The 22,661-nt window shown below is 43.7% G+C and overlaps 1 protein-coding gene across 1 annotated transcript in view; it reads right to left on the reverse strand.

Moving 5' to 3' along the window:
- wwox (WW domain containing oxidoreductase) overlaps positions 1–22,661 on the reverse strand; it is a 123,315-nt gene that overhangs the window by 75,222 nt on the left and 25,432 nt on the right. Inside the window, exons 6-7 of the mRNA XM_079346208.1 lie at positions 7,067–7,155; positions 2,636–2,821 (exon numbers count right to left, since the gene is read on the reverse strand). Coding sequence (XP_079202334.1) covers positions 2,636–2,821; positions 7,067–7,155 — 275 coding nt within the window. The remainder of the gene's footprint in view (positions 1–2,635; positions 2,822–7,066; positions 7,156–22,661) is intronic.

Here is a 22,661-nt window from a genome sequence, read left to right on the forward strand (position 1 = left end):
TTTAAAATATTATAATTGTGATAAACACAATTAAAAGCTGGGCAAGGATTGTGAAGTTCGTACAGAGGAAGGGTCCATCTTCAGCCTTTCACCCATTATTCAAAATAAAGACTTCTGTGAAGCTTTGAGGCTCTTTCCTGAGTATTGTATTTAATGGCCCTGTCTATATTGTGTCTTCCCTGTTCTATGTGTTCTATGTTAAATATATCTACGCTCTGTGATGTAGAAATGTACGTCCCCCCAGTCTTAAAACTGGTATGCTTACCTTGGTGCTGTTTGGATTTTTTTTCTGTCGTAGTTTTCTTTTGATCCCATTTAAGTCTAAAGTTCAATATTTTTTTTTTTTAATCCAGAGATTTTGGTCAAGGTCAGAACTGCTGCAGATGTATCAGATGTTTTTTTTTTAATCATTGACAATAACGGCCCTTGTTTGACTACAGTAGATGTGATACATCCCAGGGAAAAAAGTGAACCTGTACGGTACCAGGCTGAATGCACAGTAAGCCCCTGTGCTGGACACTGATAAAGTGCCTAACCATTAGCCGGGTGTCCATCTCTTCCACCCCTGTCCCTTACAGGTCAATGCTATACCAGCGGACAAGGGGCTTAGGGGATACAATATGCAGCAGGGTCAGGGGTCACACGGTGCTTTGAGAGGAGGCTAAGTGAATAAATGGGAAATCAGCGGAAAGTGAAAATGACACAAACAAAAAAGGGAGCGACTTCAAGAGATGTAATATAGGTTTTGGAATGAGGTGGACAAAATGGAAGATGCAATATTAGATATTGTCTATTTCTATCTTCTTCCCCTTCCCCTGGTCTGTGTCAGTGTGTAACTGACTCTCTCTGGTCCCGCGAAGCCCTCTTTGAAGGGGTTAAAGCCAGTGTTGGTTGTAGAGGAGAGAGGGGAAGGTGAGTGTGTATGTCAGGGAGGCAGAGGAAGGAGAGAGGGAGCTGCTGGGCAAGAAACAGGAAATACTTTTTATGCTTTTGTATTTACATGTGGAAAGGTAGTGTGCTTCCTTTTTTTACTTTCACTGTGGAGTCAGCTTCATGTGTCCAAAAGCGTATCATATCATTGTTTATTTTATCCTGACAGGTAAGATGCAAGTAATTGAATTAAATTGATGCATTCATGTCAGACCTTGATTGATCGTGATTAACTGACAGTTCTAATTTTGCACCTTTTTTTCTTACCTCATTTACATAGGTAAGTATCAAGAAGTGAACCCCCCTTGTATAAATCAAACACATTTTCCTCATTCCAATAGCAACCTGACCTTTTTTGAAACCATTTCAAACTTGCATGAACTCTCAGCTTTTACTGTATAGGCGAGTCGTGCATCAATCACATGCGGTCAATACTCCCTTTGTGACATGCTGGTTCTATTCCTCGTACTTTCCCCACAGCATTTAATCGTAGTTTGACCCCAAATGAATCTGAGTGTCATGCATTCCCCTCCTGTCCTTCCATGTATGGCAGCGATAATAACATAACTCACACGAGGGCCCGTGTAATAGCGCTGCAGCTTGATCTGCTAGAATAACTCTGCGTATGTTCTCCTTGTCTCAGGTCACTCTGCCGAGCTCAAATCAATCACTCTGCTTTGCCGTTTGACTGACTGAAGCCAGGATCAATGTCACACACACACACACACACACACACACACAATCACATAATCACTGACTCTGAGACACATGACTCAAGGCTCGGGCTCACAGATCACTGCAAGACATCATGTCTGTCTCCTGTATGTCAGGAGAAACAGAAGCGTATGGAGCGCGGTTGCTTAACAAAAAGGGCTGAGTTGGAAAACAATGTCAGAAGGAGGAAGAGGGGTGACGAGGGGCTGAGTCAGGGGGTATGACAGAAAGGAGCAGATACTTGATCAAAGTAAATTTTAGCAGAGCAGTCCATCCATCATGTTGATGATACATTTAATTCATAGTGACAGCATGTGGGGAGGAAAATTAGGTTCAGTGAGTGAGGCTGTCGAGTTTGGCTATATGCATCATGTCTGACCTATCAGTTTGTGATGAAAACCAACCGATGGAGCAGCAGCTGTCGCCGCATGAGTGGAGCTTAGTAGTTGTTGAATGAGAAAAAGGGGAGTTTAAACTTTTTTCAACAGGACTTAAATATGAACTAACTGTGAACGTTGGGAATACTGGGTGAACATGAATGGCAGTTAGAGCTATGAAGAAGAAGAGGAATGTATGTGAACAACGAAATGTAAGAAATACACCCAACAATGCAAGCCACATATACACAATATACTCTACAATGATTAAATTAAAGGGGCATTTGGTTTTGAAATGTGAATGTTGGAGAAGTGAAATAATTCTAGGATATATTTTCTGAACTAAATACACAAACTTTATTCAAAAGAAAAGAATGACACTGATTGGAGCTAAAAAGCAACCAGGAGAATATGTGGCTTGTTTTTATTGATCATACTTGTTCTGTACTTTGGGTTTTGTACCGTCTCTTGGGTATTTGTTGTAGGTTTAATGATTTCTGAAGGCCTATATTGCTTCAGTGTGTTACAGGGGTTCACTACATGCTACATGTTTGCCACAGATGTAAAAAAGCACCATTAAAGAAGCCAATGATTATAAATGAGTCCACCTTTACCTGTGGGACTCTGATGATACCACCACCACACGCGCAGGAGCCGATCGACGCAGCACGTCCTGCAGGCTCTGTACGAGCAGGAAGTGACCGAGATGACAGATCTGGAAGGTGGACTCCAGGCCATCCTCTGTCAGGGCCCAGGGCTGAGTGCACACGGCTGCATTACACACCAGAACGTGAAGAGGCCTGTGAAGGCAGAAGTGAAACATCCTTTATTGTGGATTCAGTAAAAGTATTAAAAAAAACAAAAAACAAAACAAAACAAAGAGCTGCATGAAAAAAGGGGGTTTGACTACTAAATTGGGCTGAAAAAGATGAAACCAGAGACAGAGAAAAGTAGTGGAAAACAGGATGTGTTGAGAAGCAAAGGCAGACAAAGGAAACAGGGTGTCTGATTCCAGAGCGAGGTCGACTTTAGAGGTCTGAAGAGAGACACAGCTTCAGTAATGCTGATATGATACAGACGTTTCCAGTGAAGCACCCCCCCCCCCCCATGGCTCAACAGGTACTGTGGACATCGAATACGCCTGGCTAGAATCCAAGAGCTCTTTGAACACACAAGGGTGCTAGAAATAATGGCTGTTGATACCGGCTGTGTGTAACTACACTGAGTAACCAAACCCACCAAAATATCCGCTCAAAGAGGCAACTCTGTCACACTCACAACATTGAGAAAAAAAAAAAAAAGACAGACATGCAAAGCATTTCCCTTCTTGCACACTTCATGCGGGCGAGTGAGCAACACACCCTGCTCATGTGCCGCTGAGCAGGGATTGCTGGGATTGCTGGATTGGTCAGGGCGGTGAGAGATCCTTGTCGGTGACAGCGTCGCTCCAGCGAGCTCGAAACCACAGTAACACAGCCGAACAATCCAAACACACCCCACCAATTTTTAATTTCTTCCATTAGAATTAATTATGAGGCCGAAGGCAATTTGTGTACCCTGTGTTTAAGACTGCCTACTGGATTAATTAAAAACTGGATGCTGGAAAATTAATGTGTGAATTGTTATGCCTTGCTATAATGAGCCATCCCATGCTATTACATAGGAGTGTACTGTACGATCACCTTCAGGCCTCCGAACACACAAGGTTCATTAAAGAGCACAAACCTAGTCACAAGTCAACCTAAAGAATGCCGACCTCAGCACATTACCAACAAAGCACACAGTAGCAGGGAGATATTTAAATATTGCCCAGGATACAGTCAAAGGAAGGTAGTCTAACTTAATGGCATGTGTAGATGAATAACTTTTTTGACCTACACATGAAAACAACATGACGGAGGTGGAACAAACAGGTTCTGCTCCTTTAGCAGATGAGACATGCTGCTTGTGTTTTGGCTCATTGTTTCCATGTGAGTGTGAATTAAAGGAACATTTTCATAGTCAAAGCTAAACTGGCTCGGAGCTGCACAATTAACAGTCCAGTCCTGATCGCCTGCACCGACCTCTGAACCTTTCTGCGTCTATGTAGGAACTGATCTAAGTTACAGCTACACCTCTTAAGATTTGGTTTCACTGGCTCTTTCTACCCGTAACAGGCAGACAGAAAAAAAAACCCAAGTGTGTCACTCATAGTGTAACACAATTTTGTGTTAAAAAACTCTAATAAACAACTTTGCTCTGGCCAGTCGAACGATTTCCCCCACGCTGCTACGATGGGCCTCTGGTGAGTCTGCTTGTAATGTAAAAGGTCTGTTAATCCAACTGCCCACCAGTTAGTCCCTCTCTCATAAGCGCAGGTCTAATGAATGTCTTTAATAGGCCTATTGCCGTGTAGCACAGTCCCTCTCTCCACATTAAGACCTCACACAACACTGTGAGCACCGTGCAATCTCAGCGCTGGTCAAACGAGGGTGTTAACTACCAAACAGGGACACATCGGTTTATATATTTACTTTAAATAACCCCCCTGGGGATGACCCCTGACCTCCATGATAATGGGGGCAGCAGGAAAAGATTGCCTGTGTGAGCTGGGTTGGACTACCTGTCATTAACACTGCACTTTATTGGCAACATGAAAACTGGTAACTGGCAACAAACATGTGGATATGTGTACGTAAAGTACAGAGGAGTTCATATTTCAACCATTCATTGTATATTATTAAGGACAACACATCTCCTTCGGTTTCACAAAAAGTGACGCCAAAATACCTGAGTGACATTTTGTGCTGGTTGTGTAATTTCAGGCCAGGAAGGTTCTGGAAGGTGAAACCAGTGGAACTGACCCGACTGCTCTTCTGCTAACTGAAGCACATATTTAAAAGGTACCGATAAAAAATGTTCCCTCAGGACCGAACAGTCCGTAGCAGAACAGATTCTGGTGTCGGTTTGCAAAGTTAAAGGACTGGTGTGTTAGTGTTTGTCACACTTTCTTCCTCTACTCGACTAATCAAGTTGAGAACCCCGCAAGGAGCTGCATTTGTCAACAGAGCTGTTGATCATGACTTTACAACCGCTCTTTTTTCACATCAGCTAATTAAAATAAAACTCCTCAGAATAATGAACACTTGGACATTAATCAGCTTTTTCATAACTTCACCATAATGACAGAATCTGCATTTGTAAATGTAAAGTGTTTTACCCCCCCCCACACACACACACACACACACACACACACACACACACACACACACACACACACACACACACACACACACACACACACACACACACACACACACACACACACACACACACACACACACACACACACACACACACACACACACACACACACACACACACACACTGCCTTGCTTGTGCATATCTTTACATTGACAGCTATTAGACAAAATATTATTGAAGTAAAAACAGGAGAAAGGCAGTAAAAAAAAAAAAAAAAAAAAATCACAGGTGGAAAACAAACTGCATGTGTTAATTACGGGCTGTGCAGCAGAAATTGTGTCAGCGGCATTCTGTCAGCGCCGTCCTCCATCATTTACATCCCGATGAAATTGCACAGCATTCAACAATATCAATATTCAGGTAATTTCATTTCAAAGGACAGGCAATTAAAACAGAATCGGGGTCAATGGAACACAAAGCAGCGTGAAAGCCACTGACTAAAGCACTTAAAAGCAAGGGAGTGAGAAACGAGAGAAGGAAAAGAAAAAGACTCTGATTACATTTCACCTGTCAATGACACGCTGCAGGAGCATTACTGTGCCAGTGTGTGTGTGTGTACAGGAGTGCGTGTCTGTTTGTCTCTGTGTGTTTACAAAACCGTGCGTGTGTGTCTCCCCTACATGTATGCACATATGTGTGTGTTATGCCTGAAGACATACGTGCAGTAATAGAGCGGTGGTAGACTCAGACAGCTGCCCAGTGCCATTCACAGCTCACAGCTCCCAGCCTCCACTCTGCTCTGTTCGCCTTCTGATGAGAATTAATGTACTCTGACGTCCCCTGGGACTCCCCCCACTACACCCCCCCACCTCAAACAGCACAGCTAATGAAGAAATACAACCTTGCCAAAATACTTAGGTAGCGAGAGGGAGAGCGAGCGACGGAGAAAGACTGAAAGACGACATGAGAGCGAGAAACTGAGACGAGATAAACAAAACAGGGAGCATGCAAACAAACACAAAGTCGGAGAGGAATTCTTGGGACAAAAGAGTTAAAGAGAGGCAGGCACACTTGACTGAGGATGGGAGGGTCACTTGCAAGAGATAGGAGGAAACTATAGGAGAGATACGGAGCGAGAAAAGCCACCGGGAGGTCTGGCTGTGACCCAGGACACGCGTCCTGGATGGCCATACCCTGCCCCAGGGCTGCTACGGGCAATGACTGCCCTGCCTCTCCCCAAGGGGCTCCCCTGACACCAACACACACACACACACACACACACTTCTACCACCTAGGGACCTGGGGGTGGATGAGCAGTATAGATGACAGAATACATGACCCCAAAATAGCAACTGTGCGACCGAACACGGGACCAAAGACACATGCCGTAAAAGCTGACGGTCACAAAATGAGTCCCATAAAGTCTGCCGCTCTGTTTGACCAATGTCAAACAAAATGGACACGCATACACAAACGTGGTCCTGAAGCCTCATCCATATGGTGTCCATCAGTCACCATTTGGACGTCCTCAGGGTGTGCCGTTTGCAGGAGGGGGTCGTGATGAATACAGTGGTTTGGAGTCGGTTTTGTCTTCTCGACTTATTCATGTCTTTATGGAGTTTCTGCTTCTTACTCTGGACGTTATGATCTGTTCTACTGTGGTCTCTTTAGAAATGAGACTCTTCCGTCTGTGTGGGTCTTTAACGTCCAAACAAATACAAAGGTTATAATGCTTTGACTTATCATCCTTACTTTCTAACTTTTAGGATGTTTAAAGAATGTTGAAAATGTCAAAAAAAAAAAAAAAAAAAAAAAAAAGGAACAGGAAGTCCACTACGATGACATCTTGGTTTTATACTTACAGTGTCCTGGCCTTGAAAGACTCAGCAAACTCCCTGACACTGCGGAGAGAGGCCAGGTCGCACATTATGGCTTCTACTCTCGCTTTGTGCTGTAGAGAAAACAAACAGAAAAAGCAGAGCTGTAACAACCAGCAACAATAGCAGAGTAACGCTGACAGCCTCTGCCCGCATTTTATTCCCATGAGATATAAAACTTGTTTAGGAAAAAAAGACTTTTTTAAATACAGCCACATCAAAGTAAAAACAAGCTACCCGTCTCTCCCTTGAGACAATCCCAGATGAGGAGTTTTTAAATCTGATCTCAAAAAACTGCTGCTAAATAATCTGTAGATCTAAACAGTGTTTTGTTTCTTTTTGTTTTTGTTGTTCATTTATTTTGTGTTAGTCTGCCATCACTCTGGGCTGACACCTTTCTGTATTTGCCATCGTGCACTGTGATAGAAGAGCACGATGGAAAGAAGCCCTCAGGCTCTTCTTACATAGAGCCTGACATGATCGGCCTTTCCTGATGTGTTTACATTTTTGTCTGTCTTTGACTTAACGAACATGAGTTACAACAAAAGTCCTTCATCAAATTATTTTAACAAACATGTATTTAAAAATAAAGCAGAGTTAAAAAGGTATCCCCAAAGGCACACACACCACTTCATTTCAGGACAGGCTCACTGTCCTTTCACTTTTTTATAGATGAAATAGTTTTTCCTTCTGCAAACTGACAAGCCAAAAGTTAAAAGATTTTTTGAAGCTGTTTTTTTCCTCTTAGACTGTAAATGATGGGTATGAAAGTGACTTGTCTTGACTTTTTATGATCATGATCATGTGCTGGTTGAAGTTGTGTGAAAGAGTCACAGCCGACTCCGTAGCTTCTCAGTGAGTTTTTGCCATGGTGTTTAAGTGTATGTGTATGTGTGGCTCTTCCACCATATGTTGGGAGACAGGGTGAGGATAGCAGAGGAGAAGGGAAAGATAAATGACTTAAGAAGTGAATGCATAGCTGCATTTGCACACTGAGGAAGACAGGCTTAATATTCATCATCCTCCCCATCACACTGCTGCGGGGCAGAGACCTAAATGACTGTTTTTTTATTTTGTCTTTGTTAAAGAGTGTACATTTAAACTCTTCTTCCTTCTTCATATCTTTATTTGTCGAGGAAACTCAAGAGAGAGAGAGAGAGAGAAAAAAAAACAGGTTTAATCTCCCTAGGTGAGCGCACTCTGGACCTCGCTGTACGAGTGCATGCAGCGTGAACCGAGGCAGAGCATGTTTCGTTCAAACTAACGCTCCATTAGACTCATCCCTCATGCTGTAAAGGGAAAAGGAGTGAGATATTGCTCCCAGGACTCCCTGCCGGGCTCTTGGTTCAGCAGCACCAGGCATTCCTCGACGCTGCCGCTCCCCTCCTGCTCTCCCTGAGGAACGCTGTCAGCTCACATTACACCCCGGAAGAGCGTTGTTCAGCGTTACGCTCCCCATGCGCCGCCACCGCCAGCACCACTGCTCCTGCTGCTGCCCTGTCAACCTTTTTCCACTGATCTGATCTCCCGTCTGTGATTGTCATACGGGAGCGTCTGTCTCTGCAGAGCCAAGTGTACATGACAGTCGCAGCGAGGATGCTCCATGGAGCAGTGAGCACAAAGACAACAAGAAAGGGTTAAGAGCGCCTTCCGATGGAAATGTGATTCTTCAGGCATTTTACAGACACCTTAACTGCCCCAGGGTGTATTTATACATGCGCACACACACACACATACACACACACACACACACACACACACAACAAATTCAGTGTTGTGACTCAAGGGTAAAAGCACGCTATCAGGCCATTATCCACGCCTGAATTATTCTCTTGATGCTACTCTATACCATTATATGGATGCTATTACAAAGCATTAAAGGGCTGATTATGGCTATTATAGATATGATTATAGGGTATCTGCTTATATGATCTGCACACAGCAGTAATCACAGGTGAGAGGAGACAACTGTCTCATTTAATGGCTTGTATGTAAATGGTTCACACTCCTGCTCACTTTAACACAGTCTACATGCACACAAGTAAAAGGAGAGCGAAAGAACGAGAAAACTTTGAGGTATATTAAAAAAAAAAGTCTGTTTTTCTTCCGAAATGGAGAATTGAATCCAACAGCGAGACAAATGACACATTACTTCCAAACAAGGTCAGAGCAGGAAGCCATGTGGTAATTAACAGGTTAGTAAAAGGCCTCGTAAGCCTCCAAGTGTGTATGACCAGCAGAGAAGATGAGAGCAGGTGTCAGCTTGATGAACACATATCCCCTACTCCAGAGACGCTGGGGGGAGGGGAAGGAGAGATGGAGTGAGGGGAGACCAGAGGGGGAGTTGAAGGGGGGGTGGGGGGTCACTGGAGCAAATCCAGCAGGGAGAAGGTGAGCAGCCGTCCTGCCCGCCTACCTACCCTCCCCCCCCCCGCAGATTGAAGTCTTGCGAAGAAAATAAAGTTTATTGCCTGGAAAGAGGGGGGAAAAAGCATGTAAAAAGCATTAAAGCGATGGAGGTGAACAATTAGACAGATGGCCAGGTTTTGGAAGGAGAAGAGGGGAAAAAGAAGGGTGGAAAAGGGAGAGGAAGAATGCACGGACGCAATCGTTCAGGGTTTTTACGAGGACCCTGACAACTCCTGGTCTCTTCAAGGGCGAAGGAAAAGTGAGAGGCAGCGAAGCCTCTCTGGTTAACTCTGGAGTAATCGCTGAGTGTGCAACACCACTGAGCTCGGCTCGGGGTGACAGAGCTTACTGCCCCCAGCTACACACAACCTATCGCTCCAGCTAAATGAAAAAAGGCTAATTGGCGCTGAAACACATGTAAATAAGCTTCAAATGTAAACATTTCTGCAGTTTTTGTATTCATCCTCCTGACTGCTCATCCAGGAAAGAGTGACAACGTGACACCAGCATGGGCATCAGATCCTTCTGATTCTAACTAACACCTTCAGCCTTCAAGCCAAATAACAGACACAGACATCTGGGACTTCACGGGGGAGGAAGAGAAAAAAAAAAAAGAGAAAAAAAAGGAAGGTTTGTAGCACAAGAAAAGCTGGAGAAGAAAAAGTGCTTCTCAGCCGACGTGACTGATGGAGGAGGAACAGCGCCTATGCACAAAGTTCTCAATCACAGTATTCTCCACGTGTTGGGGGAATGACGTGTTGCCACTGCTGTGGAGAAAGCTGGCGTCAGAGAGGGGGGAAATCTATGAGGAGAAGGAGCCCTAATACAATTATAACTGGGGCCATCCAATCCAATAAAATGAAGAGGTATTAGAGCCGGGGAGCCCCATCCTGTTCAATAAGACACTGGACCACTCTACTAACTCTGAAAACACACACACATGTAGACATACTTGCACACGCACGCACACACACAGGTACACACACTTCGCTGACCCCTTTAATAGCATAGCAGCCACCCCTAATGGACGCAAGCAAGTGGAACCGCCAAATAATACACTGTCTTAATGCACTAGACTCAATCTCATCCCCCCCCACCTTTCCCCGCACAGCCTTCCCACTCACACTTTCACCCCCGTTTTCATCTTTCCCCGGCTCTACTTATAGATCAACAACGCAGCGACAACACTTAAGAAATCAAAAGTAACCCCACATATACACACAGCACTTACCCTGCAGACCCCGGAGAGCACCAGAGGTAAAGAGAAGGGGAAGAGGGGCTGACAAAAGAGGGTTGTTGTTGTTCTTCTTATTTGAGGAGTTTTTTTGGGTTCGCCTCCTTGAAACACCCGACTGTGAAGCTGCAGCCGTACAACACGTCCGTATTTTAAATAGCAAAGGTAAGGGCGAGAAGGTAAGGTGCTGTAATGGCGGTGAAAGTGAATGAGCATGAGAAGACACCATGTGAAAAGGGCACCTTATAAAAGCAATTAGAGAAATGACTTTGAGCCCTTCTTTTTTGCTCTGTACATTAGAACAGGCCTCGGAGGGAGGAACACAGACCAACTCAGATCTCTACGACCTTGTCTGCAACACACCACACTAAATTGGTCATCAGCTTTAAAGTGTGTATTTTAGTGGATGGATATTTTTAGTGAAAAGAGAAAAGGAAAGGGGGGGGGGGGGTGGAAGGTGCTGCTCGTACATCATCCTGTCACAATTATGACGTTTGTTCATAAATACCAACCAATTTCATCTCCACCTGGATAAGTCACATGCGCCTGAGCTTATGCATTCGCGCTATACAATAACAAAGAAATATAGATACACACACACACACACACACACAGGCACGCGGCATGAATGCACATGCACGCCACAAAGTAAAAAAACAGACATACCTGGCTGTGCGCTCTACCACAGGTCTGAGAATTGACCTCCACACGCAGACAAAGAGACGTACACACTCAGGGAACAGGCATTCAAACACCTCACACATAAATGAATGTGTACACATTAGAAACACAAACACACACAAACAAACAAACAAACACATGCACATCCACAGCCACTCACCCACGGACACGCACACACGCTGCAATTAATAGGGAGGCAGGTCTCTGGTGAGGAAGAGAAAGTGCCTGTTCAGCACATACAGGGCAGAATATGCAATTTCCTCCAGTTAAGTCTGTATTAAATTGATTTCTTCTTTCTCTGACACGGACTGGGTTTTTCCCCCTAATGAAAGCAGGATAATCTACAGGTTTTCCCTTTCCTGAAATCAAGTTACAAATCAAGCAAATGCAGGGGCAAGAAATGGGAAAGGTGAAGGAAGGACATCGGGTGATTTTCCAGATGAGAAACATGGAGAATGAGACAGATGTGTGCTGATATTTTTAACATGGACTTTAGGGGCACCTTTTTTTTTTTTGTCTCACGCACGCACGCACGCACACACATGCACGCGCACACACACAAGTAGAAAAGGCCGGGACTTGCCTGTATGCCTGTTCAGTGACGCCATGTTTGTAGGCGCAACTTAATGAGTGTAATTAATGAAACACATTAATTAGTTAGCACTTTAATCACTTAATCACTCACTCAAACCTGACAGGTTGTGTGGCAGCTGCTGAAAAACACTGAGCATGCTGGGAAAATACTAAATAGAGGGAGGGCATAAAAAGAAGAAGGAGGCAACAATTAAAGAAAATCAGCACTGATTTGTTTTTCCATTAGTTAAATTAAAGTCACAAATCTAGAGATTATCTATCAGTAATAATCATTTCCTTACATCAGGGCAGAATTATAATTTTGAAATCTTGTGGAGGTCATTTTAACAGCTCTGTGATGTAATTATATACATACACTATATATATATATACACACACACACACACACACACACACACGTTTCAGGTTATCAAAATCAAAAAAAAAAAAAAAAGCAAGACCATGACATCAAACACCTGTAGTGTAAAAAAAAAAGAAGGGTGTCCCGAATATACTGTAGTAGAAATAAACCTTCCGACACTGTTTGAAACTACTCAGGACAGAAGTTGCATTCATTGATTTGGGAGTTTTCCTCGACCTTGATGTGACAAAAAAAATAATAATAACACAGTAGGTTCAGCTAAATGAACCTTCTTTACTAAATAGCAACAAATTCTTCTAGAGTGCGTATTAAATGATCATCTAACATATTATAAAGCATAATGTACAATTTGTTCGAATGCTATTCTGATCAGTTATGAGCAACAATTATAAATCCCGTACTAATACAATTATTTGATAAGAGGTGATAGATTACTGTTAAAGACTTTATTCATCCTTTTTTAGAAATAATCACAACTATTTATTGTCCTACCTTCCATTAAAGAAGAGACACAGACAGACAGGTCAGAGAGAGAGAGACATGAACGGAGAGAGAGAGAGAGACATGAACGGAGAGAGAGAGAGAGAGAGAGAGAGAGAGAGAGAGAGAGAGAGAGAGAGAGAGAGAGAGAGAGAAGAGAGAGAGAGAGAGAGAGAGAGAGAGAGAGAGAGAGAGAGAGAGAGAGAGAGAGAGAGAGAGAGAGAGAGAGAGAGAGAGAGAGAGAGAGAGAGAGAGAGAGAGAGAGATGGGAAATGAGAGAAATGAGAGATGGGAAATGAAAAGGACAGGGCGGTCATCATAATTGCAGAGTTTGCTTTTCGGATGCAGACAGACCAGGGCCATGGGGCCTGAGGCAGATATCAGATTCCAGACAATCACACACATGCAAACTCATATACAAACTTACACAAGCACCCATAAACACACACACAGGAAGTTATTGTAACCTTTGTTAGTGTGTTTTCAGGCAAAGGACAGCTGTTGCCGTTGTGTTCTGTCATGATGGAAGTTTAAATTGAGAAATCAGTTATTAAACCCATCAGTGTTGAATGACGAATCCCCCCCTCTGTCGTTCTGTGTCCATCACAGTGTCTGTGTGTTTCCGCCTCCTCTTCACTTTTCCTCTTCTTCGTCCAGCGCAGAGCCCGATCAGATTTACATTAAAAAGTGATGGAGATTTAAATAATGTGTCTATGTTCTCCGAAAGACATGAAGAGATTTTCATCTTCCTCTCCTCTTCCTCTCCGTCTGTTCCTCTCCATTTCCTCACCCTCTCCTGCTCCTATCTCCCCTCCTCATCTCACCCCACTCCATCTCTGCCAGATTTGCGGACATTGCACTTTTTCTTTTTGCATGTCTTCAGTGTAACCGATATCCCTAACAACCAGGATTTTAATGCGATCCATATTGCTCCCTAATATTTCTGATCTCAGAATAAGCCAGGGCAATTACATATTTACACCCAGCTTATTTTGCAATTCTGCACAGGGACTGTAGTCTCTGACTGAAAAACACACACACCGACTTAGATGCTGATTATGTTTTGATTTGATAACAATAAAGTCGGAGAAAAACTCCCGGACCCCGCGCACTTATCCTCTATTTACAACTTTTTCATTTAGGGGGCGTCAGCAATAAAAGCTCCACACTCTCAAGTTCAAAACAACGTCTTCTTTTCAAGTACGCAGTGATGGCATTGCTCTATCCAAACCCTGCGAGTTGCGCACTGCTTAATTTCTCCTGAAACAATTGTGCCGTGAATCATCTCAGTATCCGGAGGGCTGGTAAAGTCTCAAACACGATCACAGGAATGCACACATTAACACGTGTGTACACTGTTGTAGAGATGATAAATGAAGCCCCTTTGATTTGGTTACCCGAGCTCTTCTTGTATCAGCATTATAAAAACATAAGCAGAACATAATTGAATAAGAAAAGAATCTGGAAATTAAGAAACATGGAGGCCTTTGATGTGAGTAAGTGTATAATAGGCCTTTTGATGAGGGAGTGTTTTACACTCCGCAGGGTCTGGTACGCACTTTGATTAAAAGCTCTTTTGTTTGGCAATATTCTAAACTGCTTACCATTTTCCACTGTCACAATACTTTGGCCTGGAAATACAAGAGATTGTGCCTTTTATTCTCTTTTCTCTGGGACGAAGTCTTCCGTTTGCTCTGCCTCTCTGACCGGGAAGGAAAAGGTGGAAATAAAAGTGCAGAAATAAAAGGCTAACTACGAGATCTGCAACAGTATTAATAATAATACCTAAATATGAATGTAATTGTCATGTAAATATATGTCTTTACTACCAACATCTGAAGTTGCTCAAGCACCATTTTCTTTATCTCTGCTGGCTCCTTATAAGGTCATATGGTTTTGCATTCTGTGTAAGTGTTACAGCGATTTGAATAATAGGATTCTCATCATGCATCTTTAGCCCCTTGTCGCCTTGTAATAGCCTGAAAGACTCTCGGCGAACAATGTAATAAATGCATCATGTGACCTCGGCAAAAGATCGGGGGGTCATCAAGCCACCGATTGTCAACGGAGAGCCAGCCTGACAGAGAATAAATGACGCCTTGTAAACAAATTGAATTATCGCTTTAATTCATGCAGTCTGATTGAATTTGCAGAGAGGAGTCCTTCACGAGCGAGCAGAGGAGCAGAGGAGTGACAGCCAGGAGGAGGAGGAGGAGGAGGAAGAGGAGGATGGTGGACGACAGGACGGGACATGGACATGGGCGCACACCTTCTCCCTTCATCGCTCTTCCCTCACTATCTTTGGCTTCAATGAAGGAGGGTAACGTCATTAAAAATATCTCAATCATCTCACAAGACTGTAGACAAAGACAGACCTCTCGTGTCTCTCTGCTAAATGCAATACAGTTTTTATATTTTTTGTTTTTTATTGGATTGGGGTTTGGACCACTCGGCTGATCCCTGGCCCTGGCACCATGTGAGGGACAATTAACAGGAGACAGATCTGATTTGATAAACTGATGAGAAACAGACTTCACTTTAACTGTTGCATACAATTCTAAGAAGTTCAGATCATTTAGAAGAAAAACGAACCTGCTTTTAAAAGCAGACAGAGCCTGATTAGGGGCCAACTGGGGATTGAGGGTGCTTAAATCTGAAGAAATCTTTCAACAAATGTGTGTACGATTATTGTAATGGGCTAATCGGAAAGCCTGTCTCCTACGGTACATCCCACGAACCTAAAAACCTTAAATGAAACATCAGTATTAAGTTTAGACCATCACCCAAAGCTGCATTAGGCCTCTCCTCACTTTGCTCCTTAATTCCATCAGAGTAATCCCACATTATTGCCCTCTAACAGTACCCTAAACGGAGAATAAAAAGTTTGCTCCCCTCTAGCAGTGTATTACCAGGAAACAACAGGCCCTCTCCTCATTAAGTTATAGATATAAATGCTCCAAAGCATGAAATTACCCCCGAGCCTCCCTCTCCAAATAACCTGGTTTGCAAACAAATGATCCGAGCACAAGCAGTAAAAGGCAGATTATTAAAATAATAGGAGGGATTTAAATTTGCATCCACAGAACAATTCAGCAAAGGACTGTGCAATTACTCCTCCCCCTCCTCCTCCTCCCCCTCCTCCTCCTCCTCCTCCTCCTCCTCCGCTGCTCATTCCACCTTTTCTACTGGCAAGTCCCTCGCACTTCACTGTGTCCATCTGTTCTTCCTTAAAAAACAGAAACAGAGTTTGGTTTCTTCAGAGTTCGGTTTGGTATCTTCTTGTGAGTGTCAAACATAGAAGTTCGTGTGTGGTCATTGTTTCACTAGAAAAAAATAAAAAAAATCTAGTGCTCAAACTTTCCTCCTCTCCTCAGCCCACACCCTCTTATCCCATTGCCTTACACTCTATGATAAATATCTAACTTTATCCAGAGACAATAACGGTCCCTCCTCTTCTGCTGGAGTAAATGGGGAGCGATGAAAGAGTGAGCTGAACAGGAACGGACAAGGCAAAGGGTGCTCAGGTCTGCATTACCTCTGAGTTATGGCCTCCATTTGCATCTCAATCAGCCTCTTTGGAGAGCCCACCACCTTGGTAAAACCCTCATCACCCCGCAGCCACCCCGGGTAATCAGGGAGATTTAGTGGGACTGGCAGCCTACCATGGGCACCCCCTGACTGGGGCTCACGGCTCATTCCCAGCCCCTGGTCTCGCTAAGGGCCCTCTGGGCCACATCCAAACACAGGAGAATGGCAGCACTTAACAAGGCGAAAGGAAGACCAAAATAGACGAGCAGCAGGAAGAGGCCATAAAAACAGAGGGAAAACAAAGCACCCGAGTGATTGTAATGGACGTTCCAGCATAGATGTCTGCATAGTGTTCTGTGTTGTTGCCTCATTAAAACAAAGGGGGAAACAACTAAACAAATCTGAACTTGTGACCTCCGGTGGGATCATTTTTTTTCTTAGACTTGATGATGGCACTGACACCGCTCTGCTTCCCCATACAGCAACACCAGACTCTAACGTGTGAAGGGAATAAGCACCCACAAAAACACACACGCACGTACACACACGTGATTCTCAGATAGTGAATGCTCCACTTGAGAGTTGCCTCTCTAGTTAGCGCTGTCTCAAGGCTGAACCCTGCTAAGGTATTATTACCTACACTCAGCCCTATTGATATTGTGACTCAAGCATCTGTTCACCTCCTTGTTACTGCCCAGACCTCAGCAGAGTGGCCTATCTACCTGCGTGCATGGTGTGTGTGTGTGTGTGTGTGTGTGTGTGTGTGTGTGTGTGTGTGTGTGTGTGTGTGTGTGTGTGTGTGTGTGTGTGTGTGTGTGTGTGTGTGTGTGTGTGTGTGTGTGTGTGTGTCAGACCTCTGGGCTAGAAAGAAGTCCTAGCACACAGAAGACAAGAGGCAGAGGAGCTAATAGAGAAACACTCGACACACCAGGGGCCTAATCAACTGCGAAGGATGCGTACCCATGGCTCAAAATCTCAAACACAAACACACTCTGGTTCCCTTCCTTTCCCTCTAATCTCACTGATACCTCGGTATACTACAGCGATGCCACACCGCTCAAAGACTGTGAGAGTGAAGCTTGTGGCAAAAGAATTAAAGTAAAACCTAGACTGGAATCAGAACTTAAGCTGCAAACACAAATGTCTCAGGTGAGCAGGGGAAGGACTAAACAAAGGAGGAAGAGAAGAGTGAGGACTGAAGATGGAGCCGAGTTTCCGTTATCAGAATCAAATATTACAGGGGTGAAAAAAAAAACAAAAAAAAAACTGGGGAGTGGGCAACATTAATCAAAGTGTTCACCTAGTGGGCAGCCATATGGCAGATCAGCACGCCAACAGAGCAAACTTGCTGATCTTCAGTAACGGAGTGCAATTAATTCCACTGGCTGCATTCATCTCTCGCTCACACACACTGAAGGAAGGGGAGGTAGAAGAGAAGGAGAGAGAAGAGGGTTTGTTATGACTCTTTACTCTTCCTCCTCAACTCTTTTCTTCCTTTCTCTCCCTCTCTGGAAGCAGAGGAATCAAAGCCAGGTGATAAATGAGGTGGACACAGGGGCCTCTGGTAGCCGTGTGGGGATGGTGGGGGAAGTGATGGAGAGGGAGGGCGAGAAAAAGTGGAAAAATTTGGGAGGCGGAAAGAGGAAAAAGGTGGGACAAGTTTATTCTCAAGAGTTCGCGTAGGCCTTTGTGAGGACTTCAACTGTTTACTTACGACTGTTTATTTTCTTCACCTTCGAGCTTGTGCTGAAATCTGAGCCAAAATTAAAAATTGTGAAGTGACTTATTTCAACTTTTAAAATGACCAATATCATTTATTTGAGTCCATGGAGAAAACAAAGTAGACATTAAGTTAAAAAGGCATGCATGCAGAATACTGATCAACAAACAAAACCTGATAAATGCGATATTAAACCTGTATTCAGGTTCATGATGTGAATTTCTACACAAAGAGCTGCAAATAAAACACTTTCCTTCCCTTACAAAAATGTTTGTAGAGCTCATAACATCGTTTGTGAAGTGGCATGAAACTTACGTGCAACTGTCAAAAAGTAGTTTTCACTCTTAGACTTTATCTCAGTGAATCTCTGCTGCAGACTCTCTGAATGAGTTTCAACCAAATATTGCGGAGCTTTTCAATCCGATATAAATTCATTGTCATGTCAATTTAAAAAAAATAAAGGCAAAGAAATAATTTAGAACTGCGTCATTTCTTCATCAGAAGTAGGGAGACAGCTTTTATGTCAAAAGTTGGTCAGCATTTGAGAATCCACTTGGTGAACCGGCAGAATGGAGAGCACAACTCACTCACTCACACACTCACACACACACACACACACACACACACACACACACACACACACACACACACACACACACACACACACACACACACACACACACACACACACACACACACACACACACACACACACACACACACACACACACACACACACACACACACACACACACACACACACACACACACACACACACACACACACACACACACACACACACACACACACACACACACACACACACACACACACCTTTTGGTTTAATGTTAAATTAGCTTCTCCCTCGGCTCTTAGCATAAGCTCATTTCCATTAGCTGTAACCTAGTAAAACTGACTCCTGTAAATGAGCTGTGGATCCGTGTTGCCCTCTCGTCCCTCCTGTCCATACAAATATTCTGCATCCGCTATTGCATGTCCATATTTCCAAGTCAGCCCATCCCACAGGCCTAGTCACCATACCACCCATACCAATATCATAGATGACTGTGGGGGGAGCCTTCATTAGAGCAGCGATGCCCCTCCACCCCCCTAATAAGGGCATTTTCTTTGTGTGCGTTGGGATGATGCTTTATGGCCCAAATGGGGCTGTGTTAATGAGGAAGTACACATGTCTCCATTTCCTGTCTAGCCAGGTCGGCAGATCCTGTGTTTGGCCCCATTATAATCACAATGCTTTTTTTAATGAGCTAAATTCATCTTGGTCATGTATCAAGCGCCATGTTGGACATACAATAACAGAAGAAATGAAAAGACAGAGAATTAATGGCACTAATACTCTGGCCAATCACTGGGTTGTTATGTAGTTTACTGCCCACCTTTGAGAATGAGAGGATAAAAATAACAGAATGAGAAATATATGAAGACTGGACTTGGACTATATGATGCTCTACAAGTAAACGTGCATGACAGCTGAATCATTGCTATGTCACAGTGTATTTTATATAGTGTGTCCTTTTCACTTCCTGCTCGTTCTTCCCAATGCCCCTCTCCACACCTCTGATCTCTGGACATCTCCGTCTCTCGCTCCCTCCATCATCCCCTCTTCACTCCCGGGCCTCGTTGACATTAACCTGGAGCACTCACATTTTCCCATGGTTCTCCATGTTGCTCTCCGCATGTCAGAGCAGGAGGCTTTATGGCCCACATCAATCAGCGTCACATGCCAGGATTTATGGTAGATGGAGTCCAAACCTGATGGCTCCGAATCAGTCTTGCTGAAGCCGACCCCTGGGCCGCTGTGGGATGTAATAGATGAGCATCCTTGCACCCCCCCCCCCCCAACCTTCATATATACTCTGCACTCCACCTCCCCTCTGCCACCAGTCCGGCCCTCCAGTCTCACCCTTGTTGGCGCGTCTTGGTCATTCATTCAAACCCTAATGAAAATTTGCTCACCAAAAAGTTAATGAAGCAGACTCACTCAAGATATTATCCAAAGTGCACGTGCACCAAGATGCATCTGCAATGCTGCAGACTTAAACTCATCCTTCATGGCTGTGTGCAAAGTTTCATTTAGGCTCATTTATCATGACACTATTAATAGGAGGCCGTGCCCTTCAGAGGAGAGATCAGAGACACCAGTTTATTCTATTCACCGCCACACAAACCTGTGCAGAACTGCAGGAAATCACACAGGTCGGCAACACAGTGAGAGGAATGACTGGAACTTGAAGCTCATATTGTATAGTACAGAACATTAAGGAACATGATGAAGGGGAAAAAGGGCCAGTGTATAATCATGTGGACAAACTAGGATCAAAATAAATGTAAGATGTCATGTTTGATCAAAGAGCTGAACAAGGTCTCATACTCGTCCCAATTTTTCTTCTCTTTAAAATCCTAATGATGTCATATGTTCTCGATGACTCGGCTCACTATGCCTCTTCCCTACAGTTAGGACTGCAATGTATTTCATAAGCAACAACGATTAATAACAAAGTTGATGAGCTGAGAACATTAATTGGAAATGATTCACAGATTGATTATCTTTTCAATATTTCACTATATAGCTTTCTCAGATGTCTTAAATATGAGGATTTGTTGCTTCTTTTTTTTTCCTCATATGTGACAAAAACAAAGAGCGCTTGAGTTTTTGATTCTTGGGTCATTGGAGGAAGCAATTCAAGGATATTACTTTAGGATCTTGGACGTTTGATTAACCGTGCAAATAACTGACAAATTTATCGAACACGATCTATTGAAACAGTGGAGCGGGTGGGGAAAAAAAAAAAACTTACTGCAATTTAAAAAAAATACTGAACATTTGAGACATCACAATTCCTCTCTTGCCACTCATGAGTTGTCAGAGCCGTACTGGTGTTGCTTGGGGAGTTCCAGGCCAAAGATTAAGCTGTGTTCACTGGTTTACAGCAGGTGTTATTTGATACATTTACCAAAAATGTTCACCTCTTAACCTGCCTCCATACAGAGCTGGTTATCTAAAAGTTGCCCAGTTAACACACACACACACACACAGACACACACACGCTCAGCAGGAGCATGTCTTAGAATATTGCCCTGTGGCCCCCCAAACAGGTCCATACCCTAATAAAGCCTTTATGCTATAAAAAACCCCAACAATGATGCTACTGAGATACCTCTGAGCCTCCCTCAACATACACATACACACAAACAAAACACACACAGGGACTGTACCTGGTCATAGGTCAGGAGCGCCTGTAGCTCTCTGTGGTGCAGAGGAGCAGAGCTGCTTGAACTTGTAATATGCTCTTCACTCCCCTGGTGCCACTTGTTGTAGGTTTTAGTGCAGGGGAAATTACACTCGCTCTCTGGCCTGAGACCACCAGCACCGGGTATAACACACACACACACACACACACACACACACATGCACACACATAAACACAAGAACTTGAGAGGAACTCTGGATTGAGACAGTCAGATGTGGAGAGCCCATGTGTGGGTGTGCACGTGTGACGTTGCTTTTATATCCCAACATCACTCATTAGCAAAACATTTTATAGGAGCGCTTCACACACCATTAAAAAACACTGGTACCATTCAGAAAGCGTGAGCCGCCCAAATGACAAACTAACAGCCCTGCCTTCAATCCAAGGCTTAATAGATGAAAACATAAAAGATTCCAGCTTAAAAAAAATAAAGTTAAACTTTGAAATGTTCCCCTTTAAATACTACATAGGAACATTATCATGGAACAAAGTTTCTGCCTGCACTTTTGTAGGCCATGTGAGGGCTTAATCAGACGGTTTCATCATCTAAATGTTCAACTAAAATGAACACAACATCCAGCCCACTCTGCAAGTCAGATGTGAGCGGAGAGATAATCATCGATATGGGGCAGGAGAGAATGAAACTAATAAAAAGGCAGTGTATCAAAGTATCGCAGTTAAGCATTAGTCACGTGAGGGCAACTACGCCACAACTCTGCTGTTCTCTAAATGAATCCCCCTCGTCCCACGCTTGATTTATGGACCTGTAAAAACACACGTTGTTTTTAATCTACTGCTGCCTGAATCTGCCCCGCTAATGAAATGTGTGTGTGTGTGTGTGTGTGTGTTAGTGTGTGTGTGTGTGTGTGTGTGTGTGTGTGTTTGATAGTGATGTATGAGCCGAGGTCTGATTCTTTGAGCATGAATTTTCTCTCTGATAAATATGCATTCAGTTACACAGACTGATTAAGCTGTAAACCAGTGTAAACTCTGTGTCAAAGCACGTACAAACACACACTATACATATATGGCCAATACACATAACACACACAAATATATACACACACACATCCACACAAATTCCCAGAAAATAATGATAGTAGTGCCTGGGGCAGGACTGTTTGGATGCCTGGAGCAGTTCACCGATTTCAATTCCATGAGAGCTGACTGCAGAGCATATCCTACGAGTACACACACACACACACACACACACACACACACACACACACACACACACACACACACACACACACACACACACACACACACACACACACACACACACACACACACACACACA

Source organism: Symphodus melops, assembly GCF_947650265.1.
Source record: "Symphodus melops genome assembly, chromosome: 6".
Taxonomy (NCBI): Eukaryota; Metazoa; Chordata; class Actinopteri; order Labriformes; family Labridae; genus Symphodus; species Symphodus melops.